The sequence below is a fragment of the Pelobates fuscus genome, chromosome 11 (assembly GCF_036172605.1).
Source record: "Pelobates fuscus isolate aPelFus1 chromosome 11, aPelFus1.pri, whole genome shotgun sequence".
In the NCBI taxonomy this organism is placed as follows: Eukaryota; Metazoa; Chordata; class Amphibia; order Anura; family Pelobatidae; genus Pelobates; species Pelobates fuscus.
This window is the reverse complement of record NC_086327.1, coordinates 103,952,079-103,965,532: the sequence shown is the minus strand read 5'-3', so window position 1 is coordinate 103,965,532 and position 13,454 is coordinate 103,952,079. Positions and strand designations below refer to the sequence as shown.

The following is a 13,454-nucleotide window of genomic DNA, read 5'->3' as shown; positions in this document are numbered from 1 at the left end:
ACTATATACCCGTTTGGTCAACTGACCTGAGGGTAGACGTACAGGACCCAATTTGCCCGGAATATAGGCTGAGACATGTGAAAATGCAGTAGTGACTGTACTGACACAAGACCAGGAAGGTTATAACCATACTAATGAACAATCTTTCCAGTCTTGTGTCTCTGGCTTCCAATGACCACTGAGATGTCGCCCTAGGTGTATGAGCGGTGTACTGTGCCATCCTGGGAGGCGATGATACGCAATACAAGATTAACGTCCTTACCCTCCAGGATGTCCTTTGAGGTCTGTCGGGACCATATGGTTGGGGTAATGACTTGAGGGCCTAAGAAGATAAGCATGTTAGAATTACCGGGTTGGGAATGGGGAGGGCCCGGAATATCAGTGCGAGTGGTTTCTGGTGTCACGACTGGACAGCCACGAGCTTCCGGTCACTGTAGTCTATCGGTCATCTGCCTCAGGGATGTTACTATAGAGGCGATCCTGGTATACCGGGTGGCATTGCTCGTGCCACTTGTGCTTGCCCCCGTGTCTGATTTGTTAGTATTGGCTTGCATTAGCCTGTATAGTTCTACTTTGCGGGCAGTAGGTGTAAAGGGTATGTTGCCTTGCGTAATTCGTCCGTGATCCGTGGGATGGTCCACGATCTAATTGAAGATGGACTGCCGGAATCCCTCTTTTTTGTAGGGGTGGCAGTCCTAGTTGTAGTACTTGGAATAGGAACGTCATCTCCTTCTTCTGGAACTTGGGACGTACTGAAATATATATATGTAGGAATCCCGAGTTCCTACTGAGGGTGTATACAGTTGTTTAACTAGTGCCGAAGTGGCGAAACAATTCGTTAGACTGGTGACAGGTGAGTCCCTACTAGTTGCCAAGTGGCTGGGTCGGCTCTATGGTTGGTGCGAGTGGGTGATCTGCTGGATGTGGGCTTACAAGGATGAGTCTATGAACTGTGGAGGGGGTGTGACGAGTGATTCCCTTGCTATGCAACAGGCGAGGCGTCTGGCTATGATTTGGCCTGTGGGCGCTATTACCTCTTTCGTGGAGGATGGGTGTTGGCCTCGCAGGACCTCTAATCTCTAAGCCATTAGGTGCCAGGTAGAAATACCTAGTTGGCCATACCCACTCGTCTCTATGGAATTAATCTTTATACTAAATCAGTGTCTAAAGAACCGGGAGCAAATACCTGAATGAACTATGTATGTTTGGTGTTCTGTAGTAGTTTGAGATTCTGCTAAGGGGGAGGCCTAACCCAGATGTTAACTTACAATGGAAGGCAGTGGGTACATATGAGTTCGTACTGACATACTGCTGCTGAAGTACTGTTGTACTGGTACGTCCCTATCCTGTAGGATCCAATGAGACAAGTCAGTCTAAGCTTGGCGTGTTGTGACTGTAACCTATGTGAAAATAGGTTATGGTAGTATAGTAAATGTCTGCTAGGTACCGTTGTATTCAGTGTACCTTTATGAATTTGTGGACTGAGTGCCGTATGTGTCTGAGTAATGACACATATGATTTGTAACGTATCGTGCCCTTACCAACAGAAGGAGACACAATACGCTTGACTTTGTCTAGGTCTCTGAATCCTGCAAGCAGACCGTTGTATGTCTCCCATGTAAGACTTCAGAACTAGTGCTTGATACCCTATGCACATACCAGTCATTAAGGAAAAATACGTGCTATAAATTACATTTCAATCTGCAGGGGTATGAGTTTACTGTAGGCTAAGTGCTATGTATGACATACCTGTAAAATACCTATATAGCTTATATGAAACCAGCCACTTATGATTATTCTTATTTTATAAACTAGCCTCATATTTGTAATTTTATTTATGAACCAGTCACGTTATTATACTTATTTATAACCAGCCACATATTAATTATTCTTGTTATAACCAGCCACATAATTAAATTCCACTTTGAATGCCTGAGAGTGATGTGAGTTTGATTGACGTTTGAGTGTACAGCCTGCTTTACGGTTGCAGTGCTGTACTTGATCATGCTTACCGGCCGCCAGCAGACCTGCGCCTGTGGAGGGAGCTGCCGATCCTGAGCGTGAGTACATTTAAGAGCCATCACCCTTGCACCCCGGTTGTTGGGGGGGTGGGGGGGGGGGCTAAGAGCCGCTGTGTCGCCACGCCATGCCTCCATGTCAAAAAGGAGGGGGAGGAGAGTGACACCCACGGGGAACTTGTGTTTGGATTTTCTTTACACAGACGGTGTACTGAATGTACCCGTCTGTGTTCCCGGTATGGATGCTCGTGGTGCGTGGAGCAGAACCCACCTCCCCGCCGGGAATACCTGAGAGCCTCGTGCCACGTGTGATCTGTTTGGGGGGAGAGGTTGTTTCCTGGTGTGGGTACAGACTGTAAACAGAAAAATAAAACCCAATGACATTTGAGTGTGGGTCATTTGATAATCTCCTAGCTCCTGTGTAGAAGGGGGGTAGTGGGGGGGCGGGGGTAAAACTGTTGCCGGGCCCAGAAACCCTGACCGGATCCGGATGCAATGTAACCCGGCCCCTGGTTGCTGGGTGAGCCGGCGATGCCTGTGAGTATCTTTTCCGAGCCCCCCTGCTCGCCAGGAGTGTGGGAGTGTGTTAGGAGCCGGATCCACCTATGCTGTGAACCGGCTCCTATCTACCTGCCTACTCACCTTCGATCGGGAACCACCGCGGAAGGGGGGTCGTTTAGAACTCGAGCAAGCTGTCAGGAGAACTGCTGCACACCTTCTGAGAACCGGAAGTCCAGAACCAAAAGTACGTCTGGACCAGTAGGTAAGTTAGGTAGGAGGGGGAGTCCATTTTAAAGGGACATAGCCCCTCCCACAATGTCAGGCCCCGCCTTCCAATATATAACATGATATTTATGTGTTTAAGTATTTGGGTGGTGAAGTGTCCCTTTAAGTTGTTACAGTATATATGCTGAAAACTATTTGTTATACTTCATCAGTGACATATAAACAATAGAAGAATTTCAGAAAAGAAGGTATCATACCTGGTAGGCCTTATCACATATCTCACAATTGTAGGGTTTTCCTCCAACGTGGGTTACAATATGGCGCTCAAGTAAGGATGGAGCACTGAAAATCTTCTCGCATGTAGGACAGGGATGGTATTCCTTGGAATGTACAACCTGAATGTGCTGTCGATTCTCCTCCAAAGTAGGAAAACTCATTCGACATTTTTGACAGTCATATGGATCTTCAATATCTGGCAAAAATTGTTGATATTAAACATTTAATCACCAAAGCACAATTTTTTTTTAAACATATAAAATAAGTGGTGAAAATACATATACAGGAAATTTCATACAGTTTTGCAATACTCACTAACTTTCTTTTTTTTATTTAATTCAAACACTAAACCTCTTCAATAAATCTGATTTGAAAGAAACACCAATAAATCAATTACTCATACTGTTTTACAAAAACTCTTTGTAATATCTTTAAAAAAAATATATATATATATATATAAAAATAAAAAATAAATACTACTGTGTATGAATAATTAGCTTTTTTTATAGTGACTGTTCCTGAAGAAGCAAGACACACTAAAATGAACCCCAACACCACATATGAGTTGCTATTGCTGCATTCATATTTTCTGGGAAAATAACTAGTTATAGTGGAGAGTCCACCACTTACTATGGAATGTACGCAGGTGGATGGAAAGACCATTGGCTTGACTGAAGCCTTTCCCACATTCTCTACAGACATATGGCTTGTCTCCAGTATGGGTTCTCACGTGCCGCGTCAGTTCAATGGATTGTGCAAAGACAGCATCGCAGTACTGGCACACATACATCTTTCCTAAAACAAGATAGTTCATTTAAAAATGTACTGAACTGTAAAAAAAAATACAAAATATGAATTACACAAATTTTAATAAGTCATAACTAACAAATTGTAGTACTAGATATTTAATTTTATACTCTTTAACTCCACTAATGTTAGGTATACAAACATAATATTAGGCTACTGATGTAAATGCAGTATCCTCCTCCTAGAAGTAAAATAATATTTTTACATACATTTAGTTCACTGGGGCGCCCGTCTTGCCATGGCCACCCCTCCTAATCAGACTATGAGACAAGGAGGAAGGGGAAAATATGTATACATACACAAATTTTTTTACATTAATCGTTTGTTTTTCTTTTTTTGTGTTTTAAAAATACACCTGTCGCTCCATCTGTATAAGGGTGAGTGAAAATTTTAGATTTATTTTCAGCGTTCCACTCTGGTTTGCGATGTGTTAACCACAAATAAATTATTGGTTAATGTATGTTTTTAAATGTGGTGTATTAGGAGAGAACAGCTGGTAATTATTTGGGGTTCATTACATAAGAAATTCGCCTGTTTCACATATCCATTGGCTTTTATAGTTCTATTTATGTACACGGTATTTTCAACCCTATCCCTCCCAACCTTTCATTTTTCATGCATTTGCGGCATCCTGGAAAATAGTAGTAGAAAGATACCTTCAGAATGCTTCTTCTTGGTATGGTATGATAGTGCAGCTGCCTGGGTGAAAGTCATGTGACAGTGCTTACATACAAAAGGTCTCTCCCCTGTGTGAAGACGTAAATGGTTCTTAAGTGTGGAGTTGGCAGCAAATTTTGCACCACATTCTTCACAGGAGAATGGCTTCTCATCAAAATGCTCTGTTCTTTTGTGATACTGTAATCCTGAGAACACAAAAATAAACAGTTTGTACATTCATCACTTGTGCATTCTTATATACTAACTGGCCAATCATGCTGTGAATACCAATATCAGATCCTGAACGTACCAACCTTCCTATTCATAAATTAATAGATCACCAATTATTCATGCATTTCTCTCCCTCATCATCATCATCTTTAAAACCTTCTATATTAAAAAATACTTTCTCTAACTATTGGTTATTGGCCTTGGTGCTATACTTCACTTTTTCAAAAGATTCACTTTTGAAAAAGCCATGGCGAAACGCATTATATGAGGAAGAACTACGGACTTTTTTTACTCTGACTGGTATTTTATATATTTGAAACTCCACTTTTAAATATTTGTTATAATAAAGTATATACATTTTTATATATATCCAGTCTACCTTAGTCCTACTTCCTACTCCATCTTGCTGCTGCTATATTTGGGTCCATTACATCCCTAGGTGGGGATTGTTCCACCTGAAGCTGTTTACACTAGAGCAGGTCCGTTGCTCTAGTATATGTAAGTAGGATCATTTCTATTTGTGTTTTATATATATTTACAATCTATGCCATTGGTTTCTTTTTATTTTTTGTCCTATATACTACGAATATCCATATCTATAAAATCCACCTAGAAGACTGCATACCAAGAAATCCACAGACAGGGATTATTCCGTCCAGGCCCTTGAAATTGAGCTTATAAAGCTCTCCAAAGTGTGAGTGAGAATTACATATTCCTTCATCATTCACTTTATCGTCAAAATATATTGCACTATTATTGTATTTTGTTTTTTCTTTTAAGCTATACCACCGAGAAGTATCTCCCATTACGTATGTAACATATATATTTTTTATACTGTTAGCGCTGTTCACCTTTTTTCTATATATTTGTCTTGTTTTTCACAAGGTTAAGGGAACACCTTGTTGGTGAACTGCAGCTTTTTCACAGACAGAGAGCACTTATTTTTGTCTTTTACATTTATAACTAATAAGTCCCTCACCTACCAGGCAGAGACACCCGGCACACTGGACACTGTAGTGAAAACCTTCACCAACCCTTACATACCTACTAACATAAGTCTGCATCACCGACCTCGACACTCAGACTAGTAACCCTCACACCAGACGCACAAACTCAGCTTGTATACAGCTAACCTTAAACCCTACAAAAAGTGCTCGTTTAAGAATGCCAAACAACTGATTGATTGTACATGTATCCCATATCTTCGGTGACCATTGTTGTTGTACTGCAAATATAACCTTGATATTTTATGCACGCAAAAATAAAGAATTTAAAATAAATATATTTCTCCAGGATGGAAACATTGAAAAAAGGAAAAAAAAAATTAAAAAAAAATTACTTGACTTGCAACAGAGGAGCCACACCAGGGCACCATATCCACTATCTGTATGGTGCTTTGAGTGTTCCTTTAACTTATACAGTTAATACAAAAAATGATGAAACAACATTTCATGAAACCATAAAATAACTAAATAGGTTATGCAGTTCTTGTGTAGTTCTGTCTAACAACCAGTCCAATAAAAAGCCCATTTTAGGATTGCATTAGCAGGATACCGAATTGGCATTTTTTAAATGTACCTGACGGATGTGCAAACTCCTTTCCGCAAATATCACATGTAACAAGCAATTTCCTTTTCCCTTTGGTTGATCGAGGAAACGTTGCAAAACCATGAATTTCCTCTCGATGCTGATCTAGCTCTTTTCTAGAAGTTAGGACCTCGTTACAATCCTTGCATTGTAAAGGATTCCTTTTTGCCATTCGACAGCGCTTCATGTGCACCTCTAGACGACAACGGAACAGGAATATCTTGTCACATGACTGGCAGACATATCTCTTTTTAGTAGAACCAGCAGATTCCTTTTCCTGTGTTGATTCAGACTCCTCTTTCTTGGCCTCTGCCTCTTCATTTTCATTTTCATCATCTTTAGTATCTTCGTCTTCATCGTTTCTTTCACCAAACTCTTCAACAACTACTAGTTGGAAATCGTTGGCAACACTCCACTTGCTGATACCTTGCATATTTGATCTCTCATCCATAAGCAAGCCTAACAAAAACACAAACAAAATGTTACAATATACACACATAAAAAAAATAATCACATTTAACCCCTTCAGGACGGAGTCAATAGTACACGTTCAAAATAAAATGTAAACAAAACCTGGAATTTGCGCTAAATGTCTATTCACCCGTAATTCACCTCTTTCATATTAAGTGCACCCCCCCCTTATTATATATAATTTTGTTCAGGAGAAACAGGGCTTTAATTTCACATGAACTATTCATATATGAAACATAACTTATTATGAATAAAATAAAATAAAATAAAAAAAAAACTGTGAGAAATGAAGATTTAAAAATAAAAAAATAAAAATTGTAGTTCTGCCTGACATTTTATCTGTAAATGTCATGATACGGTTTGCTTTTACCCCCATAAAATGCACATATTTGTTTTCAGCAATGTCTCACGAGTAAAACAGTACCCCCCATTAGCAGATTTTACGGTGTTTTGGATAGTTACAGGGTCAAATATAGCGCATTCCATTTTTCAGTTTTTTCACACAGAAATTTGCAAGATTAGTAATGTTACCTTTGAGACTGTGTGGTAGCCCAGAAATGAGAATTTTTTTTTTTAGTAGCCACTTAGTCACAAACAACCTGCACCCACTATCAGCTGTAAGTAGCTTATAGCAGCATTTTGTTAAAAAAAATCAATAAAAAAAAAAATCACTGTAGCTGTAAAGCAGCCCCCAGATCTGTCACGCCAGGCTGCCAATATTAACTTGTAAAGTTATCAATGAGAATGCTGCGTGAGCACTACACATGAACAAATTGGACTGAGATCACCTATGCGGTCCACAGCTGTGCTAATTGTTACACACAGTCAGATACATCTAAATAAAGTGATGCATGTGTGTATAAATACATTACATAGCTCCAGATGATTATTGGGACTTGGCACCTGGTATTACTTATTTTTGTAGGAGTGCAAGAGGTTCTATATTGTTATATATATATTATTCCACACACATGGATACTGGAATGCTTGGCTCTCTACAAGGTCAGCAAGACAATAAGCCTTCATAAAAAACTTGTTTGGCAAGTTGAAAACTACTCTAGAAGCCAATTCCAGGACAATAACTCAAGTGAACATCAAATGTGGCATATTCCAGGGAGATGTGCTATCACCAATGCTGTTCTGCATAGGCTTCAATCCCCTTAGCCAGATCATCAAAAATAGAGTGGATACGGATACAGGTTCAAGAGCGGAACTACCATCAGCCACCTACTCTACATGGATGACATCAAGCTGTATGCCAAGAATGAGCGGGACATTGACTCACTGATCCACCTAACTAGGATATACAGCAAGGACATTGGAATTTCGTTCGGACTAGAGAAGTGCGGGCAGATTATAGCAAAAAGAGGGAAGATGATCAGGACAGAAGGAGTTGAAGTTCAAATAGAAGATGTAGAGAACAGCTATATGTTCCTGGAGGTACCACATGGCAACCATGACGAAGAGGCAAGAAGGATAGCAACATCAAAGTACCTCCAAAGAGTAAAACAGGTCCTGAAGTCCCAGTTCAATGGTAAGAACAAGATCCAAGCCATCAACACACACGTAGGGCATTAGGTATCCAGCTGGAATAATAACTTGGCCAAAAGAAGAACTGGTCAACATGGATGTCAAGACCAGAAAATTACTCACTATGAATGGAGGATTCCACCCGAAATCCAGCCAGAGACTGTACACCTGCCAGAAGGAAGGAGGTTGGGGCCTGATGAGTGTCAAGGTAACAGTCCTGGATGAAACATAGAGCATCCACAAGTACATCACGAAGATGGCTCCAAAAGATGAACTGCTAAGGGAATGTCTGAGACTTCAACAGATAGAGGATGCAGAAAAAGAGAAGGTTCCTTGGCAAGACAAACTTCTCCATGGGGTGTACCACTAGCAGATAGCGGATGTGGCTCATATGACAAAATCCTACCAGTGGTTGGAAAAAGCAGGACTGAAAGACGGCACTTAGGCACTAATCCTAGCAGCACAGGAACAAGCACTCAGAACCAGATCAATTGAAGCTTGAGTCTACCACACCAGGCAAGACCCAAGGTGCAGGCTGTGCAAAGAGGCCTCTGAGACAGTCCAGCACCTAGTAGCCAGATGCAAGATGTTAGCAGGAACAGCATACACGGAGAGACATATGAAAGAAAGAATATGGATTGAACCTGCCTAAGTGCATTTAGGAGATACCACAAAGGGTAGTCGGGAATGAGAGGCCTAAAATCCTGTGGGACTTCAAGATCCAGACAGACAAACAAGTGCTGGCCAACCAACCTGACATTGTGGTGGTAGACAGGGAATGGAAGGCTGCAGTCGTGGTGGATGTGGCAATACCCAGTGACTAACATCAGGATGAAGGAACATGAGAAGGTGGAGAAATACAAAGCACTGAAAGAAGAACCAGAAAGGATGTGTAAAGTGAAGGCAGTAGTGGTCCCAGTTGTGATAGGAGCACTCGGGGCTGTGACTCCCAAGTTGGGGAAGTGGCTTCAACAGATTCCAGGTGGGACATCTGAGATCGCTGTCCAGAAGAGTGCAATTCTAGGAACAGCTAAGATACTGCGCAGAACCCTCACGCTCCCAGGCCTCTGGTAGAGGACCCAAGAATGAGGAATAAACATACCACCCAGGAGGGGTGAGAAAATCTATTTTTTTTTTTTTTTTTTAAAGCCTATGACAAGCATATGAGAGAAAGACATATATACAATGCAAACTACATGGTAATTTTTTCTTTTGGCAATACTTTCCCTGTACACTGAATACATAACATAGCTAAAAATCAACTGAGTCCACCGAGTAGGATCTAACCAAACTTGTGTCCGTTCTCTGATTCTCGAACTATTGTTGGCCCTTTGGGAAGCCCAATAAATGTTTTTCCTACGACACACTAAATATAGAGACTACATTAGAAGAATTAATCGTGTGAATGGTAGATGGTGGCCACATAACTGGTCTAAAGGATGCCAATGAGGTACTTTTTATTCTTATACAGGAAAAGCTATTGTTTTTTGCAATCTCATGGCAGAGCAATATTTTATGACATACTCACCCAGCTGCTCTAGCTCTTTTATAACAGGTTGTAAGTCTGGAGCAGAGTCCTGGACAGTGAAGAGCAAATTACAGAATTTCATGACTGGTATGTTTTGCTGTAGTGCAGAAGTCAGGAGCTTGAAACTCGCATCGTTGTCTTCACTTTCTGCTGGTGTATTGAAAAGCTGGAGGAATAAGAGATCATATTAAGTGACCTATACACAGTTAAACATAAACCCTCAAACCCCCCCCTCATCCGCCCCCAAAAAAACACACAAAAAATGTCATACAGTGAGTCACAGAGCAATCTCAATGTAGGGATTGCACTTAAGTTTCACACATGTTAACATTAGCAGCAAAGATTCATTTCAGTGCAACATTGTCACAATTATTAAAGCTTATTAATCAAACATTGAAAGGATGAGAAAACGTGCGGCAGTTACGTTCAGTTGTGCGAACCTTAAAGGAAAACTCCAGTGCCAGGAAAACAATCTGTTTTCCTGTCACTGGAGGTACCCTCTCCCGCCTACCCCCCAATCCCCGGTTACTGAAGGGGTGAAAACCCCTTCAGTCACTTACCCGAGACAGCGACGATGTCCCTCGTCGCTGTCTCCTCCTCCGCTCCTCCTACTGTCTCCATCGGCCGGTGGGCGAGACTGATGCTTTCCTATAAGGAAATGAGCGACGCTGGAGGTCCTCACACAGCGTGAGGACGTCCAGCGACGCTCTAGCACAGATAATCTGTGCTATGTGTCAGGAAGTTCCCTCTAGTGGCTGTCTAGTAGACAGCCACTGGAGGTGGAGTTAACCCTGCAAGGTAATTATTGCAGTTTATAAAAAAACTGCAATAATTACACTTGCAGGGTTGAGAGTAGTGGGAGTTGGTACCCAGACCACTGCAATGAGCAGAAGTGGTCTGGGTGCCTGGAGTGTCCCTTTAACCCCTTAAGGACACATGACATGTGTGGCATGTCATGATTCCCTTTTATTCCAGAAGTTTTGTCCTTATGCGGTTAACGACCCATATTCCACATAGACTGGTTTAAAAAGTAAAGTGAGAAGCATTAATCCAAGAAGTAACAAACATAAAGGAGCCATCTCACAGTAACCCACAAGATCTGAATGTATTGAAAAGCTGAGTCAAAATTATAACAGCAGATTTATAATCAAAATTAACTGGAAACAAAAAAACTCCATGGCAACAGTATCCAAGTAAAGCTTTTCATAGGCAAATGTATGTGGGTAGGCCTAAAACGTAGTGCACTAAACAAACTGTGGTGCTAATGCTTCTTTTAGGTCCTAACACTCCCTGTGACATTTTACTGGCTATGCTCATACACCCATAAATATCAAGCTTTTATATTATTTCTAAGTGCAGAAATTCTTTTTTGGAAGCAATCTATACTGCTAATTTTATAACATAACAGGAGGCTTCATATTTGCTTAAGTCTCTCTTTACTAGAACTTCACAGCAGCATATTAACACAGAGAGAAAAACAATCAATCAGAAAAAAGTAAAGAAACATATAAGGCCCCTCCCAACCAACTATTTCCTCTTTCTTTGCTGCTCCGCATCAAGCACAGGTCAGAGTACCACTGCCTTCTGTTACTTTGGGTGGCTGTGGATATTTATACATATTTTTTACACATATTTGTTCATAATTTATTCATAGCTGATATATTTTTTTTTAGTCATATTTGTGCAGGGTTCTTCCTGCTTGGGGTTTTTGGTGGTCTGTCCTGCCGGCTAGGGTCCTAGGCTAGCCTGTTCCCCATTTCCTTTGCCCTGCCCGGCAGTTTATGCCACCTTCCCTCCCTTCCTCCACCTCGGCGGTAGCTGAGTGGCGGTCCTCCGGCGGTCCCCCTCCCGATTGGCCCGGAACGCGGAGTAAGACTCTGGCGGTCCCACATGTTTCCCCGTCCGCCGGGCGGGAGCCGTTTGCCTGCTCTCTCCCACCCTGTCCCCGCTCGCGCGCATCGGATTGCCACGGCTTGGCAGGGTGGCGTGGACAGTAGTGGGAGAGCAGGCTGACCACGTGGGAGCGACTGCTCCCAATCGTCTGACAGTCAGTTCATGCTTGTACTGTCAGTAACTGTTTTTCCCTGTGTTATAGTGTGGTGTATGTTAATAGAGACAAAGCATGTATGATTTTTTTCACTATTATCCCAGTCAGTTCAGGTCTTACTGTCAGTGACCGTTTTCCCTGTATTACAGTAGGATGTATGTGAATAGGGACAAGCATTGTATGATTTTTCACTATTATTCCAGTCAGTTCCTGCTGGGTCTGTGACCGTTTCCATATGTCGCATTGACATGTGCTGAGAGCTGTATGATGTGTGTGAATAAGGAAAGGCAGTGTTTAGATTTTTCACTGGATATCCCGGTCAGTTATGCACTTACTGCCGGTGACCGTTTCCTCGCTCACCCTCCCGCGACCCTGTGGTGCGCACCGGCGGATTGTGGCATAGTGCCAGCCACTCTTAAAGGTACAGTGCTCGTTTAGTGCCATTTAAAGGGATATGCACTGTACCCGGAGGGGAGATTTGGCTGCAGTTTTTTTTGCCCCCTCCACGGTTACCTGTTTATGCCCAGGTCCCCGCTCTGTCTGGCTCACTTTCTCTGGCTGCCAGGAGACTGGTGGTGGCGGTTGTAGTCCAAATGCTGCACTCCCCTCTACCGTGCAGCCTCCCCTGCTTACATATATCAGGGTGATAGCACAGTGGGTTGATGCATCATCACTAGAATATGTTGAATCCTTGTGGGATCACAGGTTCACACCCTGGCAGAGTTGACTCGGTCCCTCAACCTGCTGAAGTACATAAATGAGTATCATTAAGTGGGGGTAGTAACACCCCCAGGACATATTTTGGACACCAGAGTAATCTGAATGTATCTTTCCTGGTGCAACATGCCGTTATTATTGCATTATCTGTGGATGTTTATCTCCGCTTTCTGCATGTCGGACATCCTAGCCTCGGGCACGCTCCCTGCTATATCTGATTGGCCTACCTTGAAAGTGCCTCTATTTGGCCGACGCTGCTTGTGCCCATATACCTAGCCTGCTTGGCTGTGACTGGATTGGCCGGCCTTGACTGGCCTGCTCTGACTGTGCCATTCTCTATGTACGCCTGACGGCTCTACACGCCCACCTGGACACTGCATACGCTAACGGCTTGCCTCTGCCATTATTAGGGGTGCTGATCCGTTTACATACTGGTGACGCTTGTCCTTATACCTGTTGGTGTTACGCTTGCCCACGGCTCCTTGAGCACGGAACCATCTACCCAAGAGCAGAATCTGCAAGCCGTGATTAATGCGGCAGTGGACTGCTATTAGGGGGGGAACTGTTCATTATGGAACTGCACAAACATGTGAACCTGTTCACTTCCTAGGACAAGGTGCAGACCTCAGTGTAACAGGTCTTTCACGAAAGAAGTTCCTACGGCTGCCTCTATCCAAGATAGCGACCATTCGGTAGGTGATAAGGACGATCCTATGTCTGGAGGTAACGTAGGAAATATAAAGTTTCTGCCTCCAGCACAACTTCCCCCACTGGCGGTGTATTTAACAGGAGAGTCGAACCTGATGGTGAGTTGGTTCTCCAGACATTGGAGGGACACCAGCAATGGGCAACATCTTCG

At 42.5% G+C, this 13,454-nt stretch overlaps 1 protein-coding gene across 1 annotated transcript in view; it reads right to left on the bottom strand.

Moving 5' to 3' along the window:
* ZBTB40 (zinc finger and BTB domain containing 40) overlaps positions 1–13,454 on the bottom strand; it is a 54,343-nt gene that overhangs the window by 15,110 nt on the left and 25,779 nt on the right. The window contains exons 10-14 of the mRNA XM_063435875.1: positions 9,832–9,997; positions 6,294–6,761; positions 4,484–4,690; positions 3,651–3,815; positions 3,002–3,216 (exon numbers count right to left, since the gene is read on the bottom strand). Coding sequence (XP_063291945.1) covers positions 3,002–3,216; positions 3,651–3,815; positions 4,484–4,690; positions 6,294–6,761; positions 9,832–9,997 — 1,221 coding nt within the window. The remainder of the gene's footprint in view (positions 1–3,001; positions 3,217–3,650; positions 3,816–4,483; positions 4,691–6,293; positions 6,762–9,831; positions 9,998–13,454) is intronic.